The sequence below is a fragment of the Elephas maximus genome, chromosome 4 (assembly GCF_024166365.1).
Source record: "Elephas maximus indicus isolate mEleMax1 chromosome 4, mEleMax1 primary haplotype, whole genome shotgun sequence".
NCBI classification, from domain to species: domain Eukaryota; kingdom Metazoa; phylum Chordata; class Mammalia; order Proboscidea; family Elephantidae; genus Elephas; species Elephas maximus.
Genome location: NC_064822.1, coordinates 157647843 through 157672618, shown reverse-complemented (window position 1 = coordinate 157672618; position 24776 = coordinate 157647843). Strand labels below are relative to the sequence as shown.

The following is a 24776-nucleotide window of genomic DNA, read 5'->3' as shown; positions in this document are numbered from 1 at the left end:
TTTCTGGGTCTTTGTTGTAAGAGGTATCACTGGAAGCATCTGACTGCTCTACCTTCTTGGCCCCACCACCTACATTTTTCTATGTTGGCAGTTACCTTCCTTTTCTGCTGTTGATCCTATTTCACAGATGAAGGTGACTCTGTGCCTTTATTCACCATCCCTGCCACATCCTATAGTATAGTTTTCCCTCCAGTCTGTCCTGTTTTCTTTTACTTTGTGGATATAGTTGTTCTGTAGTGAACTTGGCCTTCCCTATCATTAGAATTTAGACTGTTTTCCTATTCCCTTTAGATTAAAGTCAGTTTATTTGAGGATTTTTAATCAATTCCTGTTTCTGTTCCAGTTCCAGTTCTGTCATCTACCATGCCAGTTACTGGTAGTGGCATGAAACAAGGAGAGTTTTTTTTTTTTTTTTTTTGTATATATAACCCAACAGGGGAAGATGTATCTCTTTTGGGAATAGTAACTTGGGAATAGTAATCCCAAATGTACTGTCTCATGGAATCTCTCTCTCCTGCATCAGGGCCTAGAATGGTCTTCGGCTCGCCTTTCTTTGATATACTGACAGTTCAGTTCTTGTTGAGGGGAACAGAATATAAGAAGGTTCTCAGAAAGAAAGAGCATGTCAGATTCAAAGAACCAAGAGAAGCCAGTGTTGCTACCGCTAAGTGAATAATGGAGATAGTGATAAGGAAGAAATAGGCAAGAGCTAGATTGTGTGGACTTTATACGCCTTGTTTAATGAGTTTAGATTTTACGCTAACTGGAATAGGAAGCCATTGATCCTTATTGTTGATAAGGTAATGGAGAGACATTTTGCTTCTGGCTAAGGCACATGACAGTCAATTATATCATTTACATGAGAAAATGTTTTTCCATTTGCAAACAATTCAGTGAGCTTTCTAAGAGTTTAATGTATATGTCACCGTGTATAAATGTATAACATGGTGAAGAATGGCAATTCCAGAACACTTAATTGTGCTCACGAGGAATGTGTACATAGATCAGGAGACAGTCGTTCAGACAGAACAAGGGGATATTGCATGGTTTCAAGTCAGGAAAGGTGTGCGTCAGGGTTATATCCTTTCACCATACCTAGTCAGCCTTATGCTGAGCAAGTAATCTGAGAAATTGGACTATATGAAGAAGAACAAGGCATTAGGATTGGAGGAAGACTCATTAACAACCTGTGTTATGCAGATGACACAACCTTGCTTGCTGAAAATGAAGAGAACTTGAAGCACTTAGTGATGAAGATCAAAGACCACACAGCCTTCAGCATGGATTACACCTCAACATAAAGAAAAAGAAATCCTCACAACTGGACCAATAAGCAACATCATGAAAAATGGAGAAAAGATTGACATTGTCAAGGATTTCATTTTACTTGGATCCACAATCAACAGCCGTGGAAGCAGCAGTCAAGAAATCAAAAGACGCATTGCACTGGGAAAATCTGCTGTAAAGGACCTCTTTAAAGTGTTAAAAAGCAAAGATGTGAGAAGAAGGGTCCAAGATGGCTGACTAGGTAGACGCCACCTCGGATCCCTCTTGCAACAAAGACTCGGAAAAACAAGTGAATCGATCACATACATGATAATCTATGAACCCTGACCAACAAACACAGATTTAAAGAGTTGACCTGAGTGACAGAGACCAAGAACGAACAACTACGGGGAAGCAGCGACTGTTTTCGGAGCCTGTAGCCAGCGTCCCAGTCAGGTAACCTTGGTGCCGGGCTTTGGATTGGACGCAGGGGAGCTGAGCACAGCATCCTGTGACGGCGCAAACACGGGGCACAGCCCTACCCCCCTGAACTGACCTCGGGAGGGGGCCCAGCCAGTCAGCGAGGGCGGCACAGCGATGCGGCTGGCGGGAGGAGTCCCCGGGAGGCAGCGACTGGTTTTGGAGCTGGGAGTGCAGCGTCCCAGGTGGGGAACCTTGGTGCCAGGCTTTGGACTGGGCGCAGCGGAGCTGAGCATCACATCCTGCGACAGTGCAAACACGAGGTGCAGCCCCAGCCCCCTGAATTGACCTGGGGGGGGGCCCAGCCAGTCTGCGTAGGTGGCGCGGCGACGCGGCTGGCAGGAGGAGAAGTCACTGGGAGGCAGCGACTGTTTTTGGAGCCGGGAGTGCAGCGTCCCAGCCAGGGAACCTTGGCGCTGGGCTTTGGACTGGCAGCGGAGGAACTGACCACGGCTTCTGAGACAGCGCAAACATGGGATGTGGGCCTAACCCTTGGGGGCAATCTCTACCCAGTCAGGGCACACAGGTGACATGCCCCTCGAGAATCTCAGATAAAACAGTCATCCCAAGCAAGATAAGTAACTTTGTCTATATTCCGGGGTGCTACTCTCTCCTGTTTTTCTGAACCCTCCCCTCCCCTCCCCTTCCCAGGCGGCTTCATTAACATTGGAATTTCCTGAGCCAGAGAGAGAACTGCTCTGCGGTTTTTCTTTTCCTTTTTTTTTTTTTGCCTTTTCCTAACCCATTCTTCTGGTCTGAGAGAAGCAACCACAAAAAACCCAGGGACCAAAAATCCTTCCTTAATTGGACTAAAAACACAGAACCAGCTCCAGTCAAGCATATGTGATCCACAGTCTCTGGCTTTCATCCCTACAGGGAACAAGGTGGCTATTACAATGCAAAGGCATTTCTGATAGGGATCTGACTGCATTTTTTTTTTTTAGCAGATTTATTGGAAAGACAAGTTTCCCAGGTCTGATATCTCTGAATATTCAACAGAGCCCTCACTGACCCACAGCAGGGAACTGAGGGCTGAAGCTCCCCTCAGACCACCTAGGCTCCTGCCTTAGGGGTCTAAGGAGAGTGACATCTACCAATCTGTAGAGGTACTTGCATTGGGGGCCTAAGGTACAGCTGCAGAGCCCACCCACCAAGGTGCTTTAGGAATAGAGACACACCTACCTCACTGACACTTGGGGGAAGCCTGTCAGTATCCTGCCCCTCCTGGAGTGTGAACCCCAGCTGCTACTAGAATCTGGTGCACACAACTATCACCACTGCTTCTCAAGGTGGATAGGTGACAGGGTGCATCACACACTTAATGACCCAAAATCAGATTCTACTCAAGAATAGTGAATGGACTCAGGCATATATATCTGGTAACAGCCCAAACCAGCTGGTAATAGGTCATAAGTAAGTCAAGGGCTACAACAAACAAGACAGCACAATCTAGTAGCCGATCCACATATATTGAAAGACAACAAAACAAAATAAGGCTCAGTGAGCAAATACAGAATAAATCACTACAATATCTTAGTGATGGCTCGGAGACAGCAGTCGATATCAAACCACATAAAGAAGCAGACCATGACAGCTTCTACAACCCCCCAAACAAAAGAATCAAAATCTTTCCCAAATGAAGATACAATCCTGGAATTATCAGATACAGAATTTAAAAAACTAATTTACAGAATGCTTCAAGACATCAGGGATGACCTCAGAAATGAAATAAGGCAGTCTGCAGAAAGAGCCAAGGAGCACACTGATAAAACAGTTGAAGAACCCTCAAAAAGATTATTTAAGAACATAATGGAAAAATTAATAAGTTGTAAGAATCCATAGAGAGACAGCATTCAGAAATCCAAAAGATTAACAATGAAATTACAGAATTAGATAACGCAATAGGAAGTCAGAGGAGCAGACTTGAGCAATTAGAATGCAGAGTGGGAAATCTGGAGGACCAGGGAATTAACACCAACATAGGTGAAAAAAAAATCAGATAAAAGAATTAAAAAAAATGAAGAAACCCTAAGAATCATGTGGGACTCTAACAAGAAGGATAACTTGCGTGTGATTGGAGTCCCAGAACAGGGAGGGAGGACAGAAAACACAGAATAGTTGAAGAACTCCTGACAGAAAACTTCCCTGACATCAGGAAAGATGAAAGGATATCTATCCAAGATGCTCATCGAACCCCATTTAAGATTCATCCAAAAAGAAAAACACCAAGACATATTGTCATCAAACTTGCCAAAACCAAAGATAAAGAGAAAATTTTAAAAGCAGCCAGGGATAAAAGAAAGGTCTCCTACAAGGGAGAATCAATAAGTTCAGACTATTTTTTTTTTTTTTTTTTTTACTCAGCAGAAACCGTGCAGGCAAGAAGGCAATGGGATGACATATACAGAGCACTGAAGGAGAAAAACTGCCAGCCAAGGATCATATATCCAGCAAAACTCTCTCTGAAATATGAAGGCGAAATTAGGATATTTACAGATAAACACAAGCTTAGAGAATTTGCAAAAACCAAACCAAAGCTACAAGAAATACTAAAGGAAATTGGTCAGAAAACCGATAATATCAGATACCAGCACAACACAAGGTCACAGAACAGAACATCCTGATGTCAACTCAAACAGGGAAATCGCAAAAACAAATTAAGATTAATTTAAAAAAAAAAAAAAGCTCAAAACAGGGAATCATTGAAGTCAATATGTAAAAGATCGCAATAATCAAAAAGAGGGACTAAATACAGGTGGCATAGAACTGCCATATGGAGAGGGATACAAGGCGATATAGGACAATTCAAGTTAGGTTTTTACTTAGAAAAATAGGGGTAAATATTAAGGTAACCACAAAGAGTTATAACAACTCCATAACTCAAAATAAAAACCAAGAAAAACGAAACAACTCAGCAAACATAAAGTCAAATACTATGAGAATGAGGAACAAAGAATTTACAAAGAAAAACGTCTCAGCACAAAAAAGTAAGTGGAAGAATGAAATTGTCAACAACACACATAAAAAGGCATGAAAATGACAACACTAAACACTTACTTATCTATAATTACGCTGAATGTAAATGGACTAAATGCACCAATAAAGGGACAGAGAGTCTCAGACTGGATAAAGAATCACGGTCTGTCTGTATGCTGCCTACAAGAGACACACCTTAGACTTAGAGACACAAACAAACTAAAACTCAAAGGATGGAAAGAAATACATCAAGCAAACAATAAGCAAAAAAGAAGAGGAGTAGCAATATTAATTTCTGACAAAATAGACTTTAAAATTAAATCCACCACAAAGGATAAAGAAGGACACTGCATAATGATAAAAGGGACAATTGACCAGGAAGATATAACCATATTAAATATTTATGCACCCAATGACAGGGCTGCAAGATACATAAATCAAATTTTAACAGAACTGAAAAGTGAGATAGACACCTCCACAATTATAGTAGGAGACTTCAACACACCACTTTCGGAGAAGGACAGGACATCCAGTAAGAAGCTCAGTAGAGACACGGAAGACCTAATTACAACAATCAACCAACTTGACCTCATTGACTTATATAGAACTCTCCACCCAACTGCTGCAAAGTATACTTTTTTTTCTAGCGCACATGGAACATTCTCTAGAATAGACCACATATTAGGTCATAAAACAAACCTTTGCAGAATCCAAAACATCGAAATATTACAAAGCATCTTCTCAGACCACAAGGCCATAAAAGTGGAAATCAATAACAGAAAAATTAGGGAAAAGAAATCAAATACTTGGAAACAGAACAATACCCTCCTGAAAAAAGACTGGGTTATAGAAGACATTAAGGAGGGAATAAGGAAATTCATAGAATGCAACAAGAATGAAAATAGTTCCTATCAAAACCTCTGGGACACAGCAAAAGCAGTGCTCAGAGGTCAATTTATATCGATAAATGCACACATACAAAAAGAAGAAAGAGCCAAAATCAGAGAACTGTCCCTACAACTCGAACAAATAGAAAGTGAGCAACAAAAGAATCCATCAGGCACCAGAAGAAAACAAACAATAAAAATTAGAGCTGAACTAAATGAATTAGAGAACAGAAAAACAATTGAAAGAATTAACAAAGCCAAAAGTTGGGTCTTTGAAAAAATTAGCAAAATTGATAAACCATTGGCCAGACTGACTAAAGAAATACAGGAAAGGAAACAAATAACCCGAATAAGAAATGAGATGGGCCATATCACAACAGAGCCAAGTGAAATTAAAAGAATCATATCAGATTATTACGAAAAATTGTACTCTAACAAATTTGGAAACCTAGAAGAAATGGATGAATTCCTGGGAAAACACTACCTACCTAAATTAACACAATCAGAAGTAGAACAACTAAATAGACCCATAATAAAAAAAGAGATTGAAACGGTAATCAAAAAACTCCCAACAAAAAAACACCCTGGCCCGGATGGCTTTACTACAGAGTTCTACCAAACTTTCAGAGAAGAGTTAACACCACTACTACTAAAGGTATTTCAAAGCATAGAAAATGACGGAATACTACCTAACTCACTCTATGAAGCCACCATTTCCCTGATACCAAAACCAGGTAAAGACATCACAAAAAAAGAAAATTACAGACTTATATCCCTCATGAACATAGATGCAAACATCCTTAACAAAATTCTAGCCAATAGAATTCAACAACATATCAAAAAAATAATCCACCACGACCAAGTGGGATTTATACCAGGTATGCAAGGCTGGTTTAATATTAGAAAAACCATTAATGTAATCCACCATATAAATAAAACAAAAGACAAAAACCACATGATCTTATCAATTGATGCAGAAAAGGCATTTGGCAAAGTCCAACACCCATTTATGATAAAAACTCTTACCAAAATAGGAATTGAAGGAAAATTCCTTAACATAATAGAGGGCATCTATACAAAGCCAACAGCCAACATCACCCTAAATGGAGAGAGCCTGAAAGCATTTCCCTTAAGAACGGGAACCAGACAAGGATGCCCTTTATCACCGCTCTTATTCAACATTGTGCTAGAGGTCCTAGCCAGAGCAATTATGCTAGACAAAGAAATAAAGGGCATCTGGATTGGCAAGGAGGAAGTAAAATTATCTCTATTTGCAAATGACATGATCTTATACACAGAAAACCCTAAGGAATCCTCCAGAAAACTACTGAAACTAATAGAAGAGTTTGGCAGAGTCTCAGGTTATAAGATAAACATACAAAAATCACTTGGATTCCTCTACATCAACAAAAAGAACATCGAAGAGGAAATAACCAAATCAATACCATTCACAGTAGCCCCCAAGAAGGTAGAATATTTAGGAATAAATCTTACCAAAGATGTAAGAGACCCATACAAAGAAAACTACAAAGTACTACTACAAGAAACTAAAAAGGACCTACTTAAGTGGAAAAACATACCTTGCTCATGGATAGGAAGACTTAACATAGTAAAAATGTCTATTCTACCAAAAGCCATCTATACATACAATGCACTTCCGATCCAAATTCCAATGACATTTTTTAATGTGATGGAGAAACAAATCACCAACTTCATATGGAAGGGAAAGAAGCCTCGGATAAGCAAAGCATTACTGAAAAAGAAGAAAGTGGGAGGCCTCACTCTACCTGATTTCAGAACCTATTATACAGCCACAGTAGTCAAAACAGTCTGGTACTGGCACAACAACAGGCACATAGACCAATGGAACAGAATTGAGAACCCAGATATAAATCCATCCACATATGAGCAGCTGATATTTGACAAAGGCCCAGTGTCAGTTAACTGGGGAAAAGATAGTCTTTTTAACAAATGGTGCTGGCATAACTGGATATCCATTTGCAAAAAAATGAAACAGGACCCATACCTCACACCATGCACAAAAACTAACTCCAAGTGGATCAAAGACCTAAACATAAAGACTAAAACGATAAAGATCATGGAAGAAAAAATAGGGACAACCTTAGGAGCCCTAATACAAGGCATAAACAGAATACAAAACATTACCAAAAATGATGAAGAGAAACCAGATAACGGGGAGCTCCTAAAAATCAAACACCTATGCTCATCTAAAGACTTCACCAAAAGGGTAAAAAGACCACCTACAGACTGGGAAAGAATTTTCACCTATGACATCTCCCACCAGCGCCTGATCTCTAAAATCTATATGATTCTGTCAAAACTCAACCACAAAAAGACAAACAACCCAATCAAGAAGTGGGCAAAGGATATGAACACGCACTTCACTAAAGAAAATATTCAGGCAGCTAACAGATACATGAGAAAATGCTCTCGATCATTAGCCATTACAGAAATGCAAATTAAAACTACGAAGAGATTCCATCTCACTCCAACAAGGCTGGCATTAATCCAAAAAACACAAAATAATAAATGTTGGAGAGGCTGCGGAGAGATTGGAACTCTCATACACTGCTGGTGGGAATGTAAAATGGTACAGCCACTTTGGAAATCTATCTGGCGTTATCTTAAACAGTTAGAAATAAAACTACCATACAACCCAGAAATCCCACTCCTCGGAATATACCCTAGAGAAATAAGAGCCTTCACACAAACAGGTATATGCACACCCATGTTTATTGCAGCTCTGTTTACAATAGCAAAAAGCTGGAAGCAACCAAGGTGTCCCTCAACGGAGGAATGGATAAATAAATTGTGGTATATTCACACAATGGAATACTACGCATCGATAAAGAACAGTGAAGAATCTGTGAAACATTTCATAACATGGAGGAACCTGGAAGGCATTATGCTGAGTGAAATTAGTCAGAGTCAAAAGGGCAAATATTGTATAAGACCACTATTATAAGATCTTGAGAAATAGTATAAACTGAGAAGAACACATACTTTTGTGATTACGAGGCGGGGAGGGAGAGAGCGTTTTTTACTGATTAGTTAGTAGATAAGAACTACTTCAGGTGAAGGGAAGGACAATACTCAATACATGGAAGATCAGCTTAACTGGACTGGAGCAAAAGCAAAGAAGTTTCCGGGATAAATTGAATGCTTCGAAGGTCAGTGGAGCAAGGGCAGGGGTTTGGAGACTATGGCTTAAGGGGACTTCTAAGTCAGTTGGCAAAATAATTCTATTATGAAAACATTCTGCATCCCATTTGAAATGTGGCGTCTGGGGTCTTAAATGCTGAGAAGCGGCCATCTAAGATGCATCAATTGGTCTCAACCCACCTGGAGCAAAGGAGAATGAAGAACACCAAGGTCACACGATAACTATGAGCCCAAGAGACAGAAGGGGCCACATGAACCAGAGACTTACATCATCCTGAGACCAGAAGAACTAGTTGGTGCCCGGCCACAACCGAAGACTGCCCTGACAGGGAGCACAACAGAGAATCCCTGAGGGAGCAGGAGAACGGTGGGATGCAAACCCCAAATTCTCACAAAAAGACCATACTTAATGATCTGACTGAGACTAGAAGAATCCCGGCGGTCATGGTCCCCAAACCTTCTGTTGGCCCAGGACAGGAACCATTCCCGAAGACAACTCATCAGACATGGAAGGGACTGGACAGTGGATAGGAGAGAGATGCTGTGAAGAGTGAGCTATTTGTATCAGGTGGACACTTGAGACTGTGTTGGCATCTCCTGTCTGGGAGGATGGGAGGATAGAGAGAGTTGGAAACTGGCAAAATTGTCACGAAAGGAGAGACTGGAAGGGCTGACTCATTAGGGGGAGAGGAAGTGGGAGTATGGAGTAAGGTGTATATGAACTTATATGTGACAGTCTGACTTGATTCGTAAACGTTCACTTGAAGCTCAATAAAAGTTAAAAAAAAAAAAATAAAATAAAAAGCAAAGATGTCACCTTGAAGATTAAGGTGCGCCTGACCCAAACCATGGTATTTTCAATCGCATCATATGCATGCAAAAGCTAGATGATGAATAAGGAAGACTGAAGAAGAATTGTGGTTTTGGTGAAGAATATTGAATATAGTATGGACTCCCAAAAGAATGAACAAATCTGACTTGGAAGAAGTACAACCAGAATACTCCTTAGAAGCAAGGATGTCGAGATTGCGTCTAGCATACTTTGGACATGTTGTTAGAAGGGATCAGTCCCTGGACATGTACGTTATGCTTGGTAAAGTATGGGGTCAGGGGAAAAGAGGAAGACCCTGAAGGAAACGGATTTTCACAGTGGCTGCAATAATGGGCTCAAGAATAGCAAGGATTGCGAGCTTGGTGAAGGACCAGGTAGTGTTTTGTTCTGTGGTACATAGGGCTCCTATGAGTTGGAACCAACTTGATGACGCCTGACAAGAACTAACATGTATAAAACTACAGTAGCTTTTTTTTTAAGATTTGAGAAAACTAGAATATTAATATGTAATCACTAGCTATGATTTGTTAATAGACCAGGTTTTTAATTAAAGGACATTAACTATTAATTCCTTTTACCCCCTTATTTGTTTAGAGATGACTTAACACTACTCAGACAAGAGATCCAAGACCTACAGGCTTCACTTAAGGTTAGAATAAAAATATGTGTAATTGTTTATTTTCAGTGTTTCAGATAATAAATTTTAAGAAAATGACTAAAAAATCTTTTTTATTTTTCACTAGGAAGAAAAATGGTACTCGGAAGAATTAAAGAAAGAATTAGAAAAATTTCAAGGGTTGCAGCAGCAAGTAATTCCTTTCAAATACTTGAAGCATGTTTATTAGTTGTTGAAAATTAAATATAATACGTATTTATAAGCAATTGGCCTGATATAAATAACTTCCTAATTTGTTTCCCAGTGTTTAATAGCCTAGAGCATATGACCTTTGCGGTTTTAATGATTGCTTAGAAATATATGAGAAGTGAAGATGTAACTCCTTAGAGGTGCTTTTGTTAAGAAGCAGTTACATTAAGTTTTTTTTATATCAGGCTGCTTTATTCTAATTGTGTGGCAGCATACCTGAGTAGTTAGGACACATAGATTGAAACAGTAGTGAACCTCTTTCATTGATGTGTGTTTGTAACAAATTGCAAATAACTAGAATGTCTGTTGGTAGGGGAAGGCCTATTGTTTAGCTATTTACAATTTATATTAGTGAAGACTGTTAAAAACATAAGAAAACTGTCATATTAATGATAGGTTTTATGAAACAGAATAAAAGATAATATATGGTGTCTTACTTTACATAAAAATAATAGAAAAAAGATAAAATCACTTTTATAAAAAGTGGTTATCTGTGACTGGTGGGATTATATTTGACATCTTAGATTGTTTATATTTTAATGTACTTTCTAAATAAATGCCATAACCAATTGTGATTTTTATTTTAAAGAATACTGAGTTTTATACTAAAATTACATAAAGAATAATCAATTTTACTAAATCTATTGTATAGTTTTTATTTTTAGGAATAAAGTGGGCACACTTTAAAAATAGTTCCAATATTTTTATAAAGTAATTAGTGATCCCTTTGTGCATTACCTCAGCACATTGTGGCTCTCACTCAGCCTTCTTTTTTGTTTGTACCAAGAATTGTCATTGACTGGAAAAGACAAACAAATGAACAATAAGACACCAGTTTTATTACTACTCAGCTTCTCCAGTTGCGGATGCTGTTAACGTTAAAGAGCCTTTTAGTTATCTAAAATACTGATAGTTCATTTATTCATGTTTTACCTAGATGCCATTAACAATTAAATCAAACATGGGCTGTCTTATTTTCTCTACCTGAAAACAGAGAGGAAATTGTTTACTACATTTGAGGTGACTATTTCCCATTTAATTAATTAAATCGATTCTCCACAGCACAATGTGTAAATTTTTTTGGTAGGAAATTTACCTTTGGGGGAAAATGTATTTTAAATATTGATGATTCTTAGCAATTAGTATGTCTAATTTCTCAAAGTACAAGAAAAGAAAAAAGCAGTGTACTACGAGATACCTTTTTAAAGTGTTTCAGATGTGTGTCATTCTTTTAAACATGAGAATAACACCAAGGTGGTGTATTATTTTGTTTCTGATGCACATGATGAATTAAACCTGATGAAGTGTGCTCTTTCGTTTTGCTTCTTTTAAAGATGATTTATAATCCTGAATTAAAAACATCTACTTTTGAAGCCAAATTTATTAGTGTTAGTTCAATGGCATATTTTAGCCTACATGGAAATTTTCAAGTATTGTAAGATCGACTCTTGTCTACTGACTTAAGTATTTGCTTTTGAATCTATATTTATATCATAATAATTTCTATTAGTTACTTCTTACTAGTTTTATTTATTTATTATTAGTTTTATGGAATTTAAGATGTCATCTATTCCAAGACCTGTAATAATTTTCACACATCTTAATTCTGTCTTAGAACCAGTGAACTGCGGTTAGATCATTATACCAGTCTGCCTACTGGTACTTAGACATCTGGAAGAGTGTGAGCTGACCAAACTTTAATTTTCACCAAAATCTTATTGCTTGACTGACAGAACATGACTTTCAGAGATTTTTAACACTGACAATTGTAACACTGTTGTCTTTTTCTTTTAATATATTTGTCTTTTGTTTCCATTGAGGAGTCTAAACCTGATGGATTGGTGGCTGATTCATCAGCAGGTAAATATATTTAAAGCGCATATATAGATATAATTTTTTTTTTCTTTTCCTTCCCTTTTTTTTCTTCGATGTCTGCTAAATTTTTTTTTTTTTTGTGGTTATATTTTATAGCTCTATAAGAGTGAAAATAATGGTGGTATTCTCAGTTTAGAAAGTTACCTGGTGTGGACTTTATAATTTAATCAGTCAACTCAAATTTTAGTATTTTTTAGTTTATTGTTTTCTGGTTAGAAATAAACTCCTGAAATATTACATTCATATGGTTATTTAATGTAAGGTTAAATCTATTTTAAGGAGTTATATACTCTTCTTGCCTAGAAATACAGTGATGGAGCTAGCCTCTGTGCAGCTGTCGTTTACTGGAGGAGTGCTCAGTGAATAATTGTAAATATGTTTTAAGGTTTTTTTATTGTATTTAATTTCTCTCTGAAATCTCTTTATTAGAAAAAAGGTTCAGGAATTGACTACTTAATTGATTATTTTATTCAAGGCCTCAACCACTCTTAAACCATTTCTAATTTTATCACACTTTGTAACTAATTTTATCAGAGAAGCAAAATGCATTCTTTTTTGGTCAGTTGACAGATACAGAAAGGTAACTCAAATGTGAAATCAAAACAACTTTAAACAAATATTTACGCATTATTGGGGGTGATTCTAAATATTCCTGTCTTTTATTTAAAGTGTTTGTAAACTATGACTTGTGCCTCAGATGAGTCACAGATCCCTAATTTTTGAGATGTGAAACGCTCTGTTTTTTTTGTAACTGGGTAAGACTCACGTTGATTGTCCTAACTACTGCAATGATTATAAGTAATTACAGTTTAATGTAACATTGTATTTGAATAACTGCTATACTTTTTGTAGAGCTGCAGTCTTTGGAACAACAATTAGAAGAAGCCCAAACAGAAAATTTTAATATTAAGCAAATGAAAGACTTATTTGAGCAGAAAGCAGCCCAACTTGCTACTGAAATTGCGGGTAAATTGTGTCAGAATTTTTTTAATAAATAAATCAGTCTTATTATCTTCTGACCACTATATATCCTAGAAGTAAACATAGTATGTTAATATGATAAGACAGTTATTTATAGACTGTGGTGTTCGTTAATGGAATTTATTGATATGTAAATTAATTTCAGTTTGTTCTCTTTCTCCTCAACTCATCCCTTCAAAGGACTTGTTTTTGTCTGTAGAATTCTTTATGCATTTTAGAGAAAGTGAATTTTCTTTTGTGGTATGCTTAGAGATTAGCTTACAACTATAAAAAGTAACATTTTGAAGAAATTAATTAAATATAGTACAGATTTAACATTTGGTTATGGTATCAATTGTATATGTTCTTTTACTATGTGGTTTTAAGTAAAATATTGTATTTGATTAAGTATGCATTAAAGATCATTGCTAAATAATAAGTTAATATTACGTGGAATTTATGTGAACACAACCAGATTTGATCATTTTTAAGCTTACCTTTTAATATCATCAGAAGTACAGTTTTACAGTATTATGTATGTATGGTTATATAAGGAATGTACATTTGAATTATATATTCATATAGAGTAATAGTCAGGAATTTATAAGACTGTCCTTTCATTAATGTAATGAAACTAGTATTTATATAATTAATTAGATATAAAGTCAAAATATGATGAAGAAAGGAGTCTTCGAGAAGCTTCTGAACAAAGAGTGACACATCTGACAGAAGAATTGAACAGAGAGGTTACTATAATTCAAGATCTGAAGACTGAACTGGTAATTTAGAAACCATTTATCAAGAAGCACCTTTATGATTTTCGAAGTTAAGAAACAAATATATGTTCTGCAGAGTAATTTTAAAAAATGTAAACCAGTTGCCGTCAAATCGACTCTGACTCATGACGACCCCGTATGTGTCAGACTAGAACTTTGCTCCATAGGTTTTCAATGGCTGATTTTTTGTAAGTAGATCACCAGGCCTTTTTTCTGAGGTGCCTCTGGGTTAGCAACCTGTTGGTTAGCAGCTGAATGTGTTACCTGTTTGCGCCACCCGGGGATTCCTTTAAAGACAGAGTTTGAGTAAAATGGAGGAAATAATAAATCCTGTGGCATTTCTACCTACATATATGTTCTGTATGTGTTTTTTAAAAAAATAAAAGTTGGAATTGTATGATGCATACTTTATAACCTTAGTGTTTTTGTTGTTTCTGTCTGAATAACCATCTGTCTTTCTAGTGGTTCCCATGCCTGTATCTCTGATCCTGACTTTCCTTTTGAGCTTTAGTTTCATATATCCAGCAACCTTTAGGATACATCCAATTGCGTTTCTAGCTTTCACTACAAATTCAGCAAGTATAAAATTATTGCGTTTCCTTCATAGCTGTATTTCTGTCATGGGCACCATGCATCATCAATACTCAGTCTTAACCTTGAATCTATCCTTTACTCCTTTCTGTTCTTTATTTAGCACTTCATAAATACATGAATAAGCGGATCCACTATATCAACCAGTAAACCCTAATTATGTTTACATGTGCTGTGGCTTCATCTTATTATTGGTTTCCTAGGATGGGACCTGAAGGAATGTAGCATCTGTTGTGTGACTGCGATGACCAATAAGCTTAGTTTTAAAGGAGAGTAAAATAAGTAAGGCACTAAAGATAATTGTGAATTTGTTAGTTTGCACCTTGAAGGGTAATATTGTTAAATTTGAAATAGAGAGAGCAGAAAGAAGAGGTAGCTTGCTGGGTGGAGGATAACTGTGATTAACAATTTGAATCCAGTAATTGATTTTAAAGATTGTTTTCATTTTGATTTCTTTGTAGTGAAACCAATATAAAGTGTGTGTTATGTAGCTTTTCACTTTTAATTAAAATGTCTTGTTTCACAGCTTCAGAGGCCTGGTATAGAAGATGTTGCCGTGCTGAAGAGAGAACTGGTCCAAGTTCAAACACTAATGGACAACATGACCTTGGAACGTGAGAGAGAATCTGAAAAACTGAAAGACGAATGCAAACAGTTACAAGCAGAATGTGCTAACTCAGAGGTAATGAAGTTTAGTGTTCTTAAATGTGATCTGTATTAACTTGTTTACCATATACTGTTGAGTGAAGCTAAGATTTAAGATTTTTCTGATTGGCGTAACAAAACGGTAATTTGCCTTTCTTTCATTGAGCCTGAATAATACTTGTGTACAGTCCAGGTAGCCTGATCATCAGCATATTTTACCTTGGCCTTATAAAAGTAGACAGCTGGAGAGAAGTATTTGCATAAAATCTATATATCATTTAATAAATGATATATATTGTATACCCAAAACCGAATTGTATAGAGATGATATTTAAACTTAAATCTACTTAAGGTTAGTGGATAAGTAGGAATTGGGTTTATCTCAATTTGGGTAGAGGTAAGGAAAGAATGATTTCATTTTCTACAACTGTTTTACTTATGTTGCTTAGAAAACATTTAGAAAAGGCTTATTTTCTAGTATGTTTATTTCTGACTGATAGATTTATTAAATGACAGAGTTGAAAGAAGTCTTAAAAATCATGTCGTCTAACACTCCATCTAGGAGTCCTCTTTATAGTATCCTTGGTCGGTATCCACAGCCCTTGCTAGGTGGTGTGGGGAGTGCATATTTCTTCCCAAGTCAGCGATGCTTTTGAGTCGACATTTGTTTCCCGGTGGTTTAGATGTACTGGTTTAGTTCTCTCCTCAGGAATTACACAGAATAAATTGTTGCCGCTTCCCACATGAGGAATCTGAAGACTGTTCATATTTACCTTGAGTCTTTTCTCTTCCAGGATAAACATTCTCAGTTCCTTTTATCATTTCTCACATGACACGACTGGTTCATAAATCTTTTATATAGTTATGTCAGCAGATGACAAGCTCTAAGATATGTAATAAAGATATTTGCTTAAAAATACTAGCTTTTTTTTTTTAATTAATTTTTATTAAGCTTCAAGTGAACATTTACCATTCCAATCAGTCTGTCACATGTAGGTTTACATACATCTTACTCCCTTCTCCCACTTGCTCTCCCCCTATTGAGTCAGCCCTTTCAGTCTCTCGTTTCGTGCCAATTTTGCCATCTTCCCTCTCTCTCTATCTTCCCATCCCCCCTCCAGTCAAGAGTTGCCAACACACTCTCCAGTGTCCACCTGATTTAATTAGCTCACTCTTCATCAGCATCTCTCTCCCCCCCACTGACCAGTCCTTTTCATGCCTGATGATTTGTCTTCGGGAATGGTTCCTGTCCTGTGCCATCAGAAGTTCTGGGGAGCATTGTCTCTGGGATTCCTCTAGTCGCAGTCATACCATTAGGTATGGTCTTTTCATGAGAATTTGGGGTCTGTATCCCATTGGTCTCCTGCTCCCTCAGGTGTTGTCTGTTGTGCTCCCTGACAGGGCAGACATCGATTGTGGCTGGGCACCAACTAGTTCTTCTGGTCTCAGGATAATGTAGGTCTCTGGTTCATGTGGCCCTTTCTGTCTCTTGGGTTCTTAGTTGTCGTGTGACCTTGGTGTTCTTCCTTTGCCTTTGCTCCAGGTGGGTTGAGACCAATTGATGAAAAATACTAGCTTTTGTCCTTTTTACTGTAAGAGTTATTTTATTATGATTACTATCACTTTTAGTTCTTAAGCTCCCTTCTGTGATGCAGACCTCTGTTTTTCATGTTTTCTACTTAAAAAGTTGTTATAGTGACATTTCAATTTGCATTTCTTTCTTAAAGTTTTTTAGCTGGTGTCCTAGTTATCTAGTACTGCTATAACAGATACAGTACAAGTGGATGGCATTAACAAACAGAAGTTTATTCCCTCACAGTTCAGAAGGCTAGAAGTCCAAACTCAGGGCATTGGCTTTAGGGGAAGACTTTCTCTTTGTTGGCTCCGTAGGAAGGTCCTGATTTCTTGACTCTTTGGTGATCTTGTGGTATGGCATCTATCTTCTCCCACCTCTGCTCCCTTGCTTGCTTGTTTAATTTCTTTTATATCTCAAAAGAGATTGACTCAAGACACACCCTACACTAATCCTGCCTCATTAACATAAAGACAACCCATTCCCAAATGGAATTATAACCACAGGTATAGAGGTTAGGATTTACAACACATATTTTTTGGGGATATACGTCAGTCCATTTTCCTATCTCTGCTCCCTAGCTTGCTTGTTTAATCTCTTTTTATATGTCAGAAGAGATTGTCCCAAGATACATCCTATACTAATCCATTACACTGTGATATGTGATAAAGATATTTGCTTAAGAATACTAGCCTTTGTCCTTTTTACTTCATTGTGAAAGATATTTTATTATGACTGCTATTACTTCTAATTCTTAAGCTCCCTTTTGTGATGGGGACCTCTGTTTTTCATGTTTTCTGTTTAAAAAATAGTTATAGTAACATTTCAATTTGCATCTCTTAAAGCTTTTTAGCTGGTGATCTAAACACCACTCTATTCATAATTAGTAATATGTTAATAAACTATGGGGTATCAATATTACAGAAAAGCCACACCTATTCATTTTTTATTTTACTCCCTGCTGTTTCTTATCATAGGAACCCTAGTGGTGTAGTGGTTAAACGCTTGGCTGCTAGCCGGAAGTTTGGAGGTTTAAACCCTCCAGATGCTTTTCTGGAGAAAGATGTGGCAGTCTGCTTCTGTAAAGATTACAGCCATGGAAAATCTATAGGGCAGATCTACTCTGACCTGTAGGGTAGCTATGAGTCAGAATTAACTTTTCGGTAATGGGTTTGTTTTTTATTTTAATATCTTATCAGTGGACGAATGGTGACAGCTTATGGAAATAACATGCATAGGCCTGTGAAGCTTTATGATGCTGAAAATTTCAGACTTCAAATGTAGATTTCCCAAAAGTGACCTACATAGCCCAGTAGTACATAAAATAACCAGTCGATGACTCCTCGTGACTCCATTTGTGTCTAAGTAGAACTGTGCTACAGAGGGTTTTTGATGGCAGATTTTTTGGAAGTAGATCAGCAGACCTGTGTTTCAAGATACCTCTGTGTGGACTCAAACTGCCAGACTTTTGGTTAGCAGCCCAGTGCCCTTTGTACCACCCGGGGATTCCCTGCACTGCATAAGCCCCCAGTTTTTTCCAAACAATTTCAGAAGCTCATGAACTTAGTAAAGCTAGTATTACTATTATTGTCATTACTGGTAGTATAACTAGTCAGCACAGGCAATGATAAAGTGTTTAAGTACAAATGTGGAACCAAGGAGAGGGCGAATCAAAGAAATATCATGAGGAAAAGACCCATTTAGATCATGTTAAATTAGAGATATCCGGACCCAGGTGAACAGGTTCATTAGTGATGCGGTAATGACATCTGTGCTTCAGTAAGAACTGCTTCTGAAGAAATCATCATGCCTACCACTGTTTCTAAAATATTTGAAAAATTGTGCTCCATTTTGATTAAAATAATTCCTTTAATATTATTTGAAATTAAAAAAAATATATTGCGATGACTAAATTTGAACCTAGGTAGTGGCAATTTTAGGATATATACTTTTTTAGTACAATCCTTTGTGAAATTTCCAGCTGACAATTATGAAGTTATAAATGGCCAAAAGGGAAATTTGAGCAAGGAAAAAATAAATTTGTGTATTTGCTTGCATTTTGGGAAAAATATATATGGGAACATAATGCAACATAGTAGTGTGAAGATGTTTCTGAGTAATATTTTATTTAAGAATTATCCTAATTTTAACTTGTTGTTAGGCGCCATGGAGTCGGTTCCAACTCATAGTGACCGTATGTACAACAAAACGAAACACTGCCTGTTCCTGCGCCATTCTCACAATTGTTGCTATGTTTGAGCCCATTGTTGTAGCCACTGTCATTTCATCTTGTTGAGGATCATTCTTCTTGTGAACAGCTACTTTACCAAGCATGTTGTCCTTCTCCAGGGACTGATCTTCCTGATAACATATCCAAAGTACTTGAGATGAAGTCTCACCATCCTTGCTTCTAAGGAGCATTCTGGTTCTACTTCTACCAAGACATCTGTTTTGATCTTTTTCTTTCTTTCCTGTCTTTTTAATGACCTCTTGCTTTCTTCATCTATAATGTCCTTGATATCATTCCACAACTCGTTTGGTCTTCAGTCATTAGCATTCAGTACATTGAATCTGTTCTTGAAATGGTCTGTAAATACAGGTGGGATATATACTCAAGGTCGTACTTTGGCTCTTGGGGACTTGTTCTAATTTTCTTCGACTTCAGCTTGGACTTGCATATTAGCGGTTGATGGTCTGTTCCACAGTTGGCTCCTGGTCTGTGTTCTTGCTGGTGATACTGAGTTTTTCCATCGTCTGTTTCTACAGATGTAGTCAGTTTGATTCCTGTGTATTCCATCTGATGAGGTCCACGTGTATAGTCGCCATTTATGTTGGTGAAAAAAGGTATATGCAATGAAGAAGTTGTTGGTCTTGTGAAATTCTGTCTTGTGACCTCTGACGTTGTTTCTATCACCAAGACCATATTTTCCAACTACCAATCCTTCTTTGTTTCCAGCTTTCACATTCCAATCACCGGTGATTATCATTGCATCTTGATTGCATGTTTGATCAATTTCAGACTGCAGAAGTTGGTAAAAATCTTCAGTTTCTTCACCTTTGGTATTAGTGGTTGATGCGTAAATTTGAATAATAGTTGTACTAACTGGTCTTCCTTGTAGGCATATGGATATTATCCCATTGCTGACAGTTTTATTTTAGGATAGATTTTGAAATATTATTGTGGGCAGTGAATACAGTGCCATTCCTCTACAGTCTGTTATTCCTGGCATAGTAGAACATATGGTTATCTGATTAAAAATGGCGAATACCAGTCCATTTCAGCTCACTAATGCCTAGGATATCAATCTTTATGTGTTCCATCTATTCCATTTTTAGTGACCTCCAATTTTCCTAGATTCATATTGCGTACATTCCATGTTCAGGTTATTAATGGATGTTTGCAGCTCTTTCTTCTCATTTTGTGTTGTGTCACATCAGCAAATGAATGTCCCATAAGTTTTACTTCCTCCATATCATTAAAGTAGATTCTACTTTGAGGAGGCAACTCTTCCCTAGTTGCATTTTGAGTGCCTTCCAACCTGAGGGATTCATCTTGCGGCACTATATCAGACAATGTTCCGCTGTTATTCATAAGATTTTTACTGGCCAATTTTTCCAGAAGGAGACCACCAGGTCCCTGTTCCTAGGCTTTCTTAGTCTTTAATGTCCACTGATACCTGTCCACCAAAGCCTAATTTAGTGGGTTTTAAAAATTTAGTATTTTCATGTAGATTTAAATGTCTTTTTATGTAATGAGAAGCAGTCAATAAAAATAAAAAATTATGACTACAATTTATAAAAGACTCGGGGTAAAAGTATTTTTTGTTTTCCCCATTGTTCTTTTGTCAATATGGCTAATTTGTAGAAAACAATTTTTTTTTTTTTACTTTAGGAAACATGTTTCTGAGCAAGAAGAAAGATGGCTTAGGATTTTGTTTTTTAGTCTTAATTTTTTTCATGTTTTTATAATACTTGTAGTTTTAAGTATTTTGAAATAAATTTAGAAATAAAGGATTTTATTCTTTCTGTTAATTGAGTAGGTGATTTAATATTTCATTACATTTTTGGTAAAACTAGGATAAAACTTACTCCCTATGTAATTGATTTGTAGGGATGATGAATGCAACCCTGGTTATGTTAAGATATTTTGAAAAATTTTACAGAAATAATATTATCATGGGAAACAAACTATTTCTGAACACCACTAGGTTTTGGATACTATACTAGAAACTTTAAATACGTGGCCTCATTTATTTCTTAAAACCTTGTAAGTATTAAGCCTGTTTTACATATGTGGAATCTGAGGCACAGTAAGGTTAAATAACCTTTTCAAGGTCAAGTACCTAACATAAAAGAGTTTGGATTTGAACCCAGGTCTTACCCAAAGCCTGTGTTCTTTCTCTGTGTCACGTTGTCTCCTACTTAGGTGGTCTCGTGATTGCCTTATAAGTAAGTTTGTGTTATTAGTCTTGAACTAATACTTGTTATTCTTTTATTTTGCCATATTGTATGTTGTATTGAACAATAGCTTTTTTGAGGTGTGTCTCATACCATTTCCATATGAAAAACAATTACTTCATCTTTTTTATTTGTTTATAATTCCATTTGTTTTTAGCTTCTGCTTACTCTTTGAATATATGGTATATATTTTATTAATTTATTAAAATTTAATTCTATTTGTTCTCAGTTGAGCATATTGGTGAATTGTAGCTCTTTTCTAGAACTCACGAAAAAAAAATTATTACCTATGTTGCTGCTTTTTCTGAACCTAAATGTAGGCATAAGAAAAAAATGTTAAAAGGAATTAAAGAAGCTAAAAATGCAATGACTTATTTCTCCTTAGGGCTGAAGATAATCTGGTGTGCATTGTTAAATTTTTTCCTTGTATTCATTACTTTTGTTGAATATATACCTATGAATTCATTTACCATTTTTTTGTCTAGATATTTTAGAGAGCATATAGAAAAATAACTTATTCTAAAGCATACAAAAGTACTCTGCAAATATCAATAATAGCTGTTATATAGATTGAAGATTCAGGATTTAAAGGTTAAAAAAGTAGTATGTTTAGGAATCTGAAGTATTAAAACTACCAAAATTGTAATCAACCTATATTTGATGTGGTCTTTAATGGAAATGATTTTTAAAACATTATATTCCGGTAAATTAATTTGAATCAGTTTTAAAAGTTAAAACAGCTATAAAGATATGCAGTAAGCTCAATTTTATCCATGCATAGCTATTAAAAAGAGATTTTATCTTTTAAAAGTCTGCTAATATAAAGAGACCAGGTTTGGCAGTATGTGTGAACATTTGTACTGTGTGTTTAGTGTGTATGTTAGTCCTGACTTCCACCTTTCATCTATCATTTTATTATTTTTTTTTTCTGCTTTCTAATGGAGATGCTTAAATTTGAGGTAATGTGTTTTTGGAAGGCTTTTCAATATTCGTATACCCTTAATGTAGTGTGGTACCTTCTCTCATCATATGGCAATTTGTGTTTTAAGGAAGTTTCAGAACTTGAATAACATGCTCATTTTTGTTTTACTCATGAACTGAATTGGAACCATCCGTAGATGATTATTTACTAATAGTGATAGACCTTTAAAACAATAATTTTAATTCTGAAGTACCAGCAGAATAGTTGCTTGAAATACTTTTACTTAATTATTTTGTAATTTAAAGTTTTTTAGTAAAAATTCAATATTGAATTTAATAATGTGGCTTCAAGGAAGTTCAAACTGCTTTATAGGGCCTAATAGACTGTTTCCATAGGAACAAATAGCTCTTAACTCCTTGGAAGTAGAATCATTTATTCCTTTAGGGAGCATTTATTGAGTGTCTGCTAAGGACCAGGAACTATTTTAAGTGTCAGGAATACAGAAGTGAATTAGATGGGGTGCCTGCTCACATAAAGCTTGAATTTCTTTGTGGAGGTCAAAGAGTATATATATATATATTAAATGCTTTAATACATTCTTATAAATGCTGTCATAATGCTGATACCTAAAGAACATACAAAGACATTTAGCTATGAAATATAACAAGATATTTTTGAGCATATTTACTTTATATTTTCCTTATTTAGTTTCTTTTGCATGTTGGAGTTTACTAGCAAATAGGCATTAGATAATGTTGCATTTGGCTTACTGTATTTTATAAACTTTGAAATGGAATCATGGTGTTTCAATGAAATATACACATAATTTGCATTTTAGTATAAGCTGTTATTTGTTTCTGTATATTATGCGTCAGATACTGGAAAATCCTTTGATAAGATATTTACAAGTAGGGATTTAAATGTGATTGATAGTTTATATTATTTTGTGATAAATTGGCATTTGTGCTACATGATTAAAATATAATTTAAAATAGCTGAATTGTTTCTGATATATCTATTAACATCCATAATGTTATTAACAGAAAATAATTCTGAGAGTCAAAGATCTTAGAAGTAGTAATTTGAAATTACAGCACCCATATCCATGTCAAAGTTACATGATCAGCTTAAAGCAGAAGATATTAGGGCACACCTTTAACTTGAACACAGTTGAAAATACATGAATATATAAACATTTTCTTCTTTGGGGTATGTGAAAAAAACATGTAAATAGTTGTACTATGTTGTATTGAAACACTATGTTTAAGGTGTAACTAAGAAGTAATGTGACAGATTGTCTTTGCACTGTACCAGAATTAGTACATTCAAATGAATATTCTCCTTCAAAGGTAAGGCTATTCACATATCTCAGACATGCTGCCATTCCTGACAACATTTTTGAAACTTCAAAACCAGTTTGGAAAACACCTAAGAAAATTTGTTTCAGTACTTTTTGGTTATTAAAATAAAATAAGCCCAAGTGTTTGATCATTCAGTTCAGTTGCCTACCTTGTTTATTAGGCTGTTTCCAAACTCAAAACCGAAGCTACTGTAAATGGATGAAGATATATCAGCACTGAGGATCCTTAACAAAAAAGAAAAAACAAAAGTGTGCCGCATACTCTGGCTGTCCAGAGGAAGAGTAGCAAAAGATATCTTGAGCAATAGTGTCACTGTCACAATAAGCTAGTAGCCTTCTCAGCTTTCTCCCTCGAAGACAAAGGCAGTATTTGTAATAATGCATGATGTAGGTGACTGCTGGTGTGTATTAAGAAAGAATTTATTTATTAATATCTCTTCCATATTATGGGGCTCTGGTGGCGCAGTGGTTAAGAGCTACTGCTGCTAACCGAAAAGTTGGCAGATCGAATCCACCAGCCACTACTTGGAAAACCTATGGGGCAGCTCTACTGTGTCCTATAGGGTTGCTATGAATCAGAATCGACTCAATGGCAATGGGTTTTTTCCATATTATAAAGTTTATTAGTAACAAAGAATATAGGCAATAGAAATAATTGTAACTTTAAGAATGTGAAAAGTAAAACCAGTAAGCAATATTAGAAATACAAAGTTCTTTTATTAATGCAGCTTGTAGGAAACCATACCTAAAAAGTAGTACTTATATCTTTCTATTGGCTGAGGCTTTCATGTATAGGAATTTTGTATTTCTAAGATCTTTGCTACCTATCTTTATCTTATATTATTTTTAACTGATAAAACTATTGTTTTGATAATAGATGTTAATTTTTCATGTTTTAAAAAAATGTTCATATGCGTTCAAGCAAGTCATGCCCAGCTATTATTTCTGATGATAGAATAATCGAGCTTAATGAAACTATATGGAGCATCAAGTTTGTTTACTTCTTTGGACAAATATGTTTTCATTACAATCAGAAAAGTGTTCACCAAGATGAAACTTTGTTAGATGTTTGCACATATATGTTTTTACAGTAAAACGAAAAGGCTATGCTATAGAAATTGGTAGAA

The 24776-nt window shown here is 36.0% G+C and overlaps 1 protein-coding gene across 14 annotated transcripts in view; it reads left to right on the top strand.

Annotated features, from left to right (window-relative positions):
• Positions 1–24776, top strand: part of EEA1 (early endosome antigen 1) — a 345249-nt gene that overhangs the window by 240171 nt on the left and 80302 nt on the right. For 5 of the 14 annotated variants that reach the window (XM_049884045.1, XM_049884044.1, XM_049884046.1 and 2 more), the window contains 6 exons: positions 10219–10273; positions 10368–10433; positions 12310–12349; positions 13217–13330; positions 13982–14103; positions 15218–15373. In XM_049884045.1, coding sequence (XP_049740002.1) covers positions 10219–10273; positions 10368–10433; positions 12310–12349; positions 13217–13330; positions 13982–14103; positions 15218–15373 — 553 coding nt within the window. Of the gene's footprint in view, positions 1–10218; positions 10274–10367; positions 10434–11426; positions 11510–12309; positions 12350–13216; positions 13331–13981; positions 14104–15217; positions 15374–24776 lie in introns of those variants that run through there. The other 9 variants (XM_049884047.1, XM_049884048.1, XM_049884049.1 and 6 more) reach the window with 5 other exon arrangements.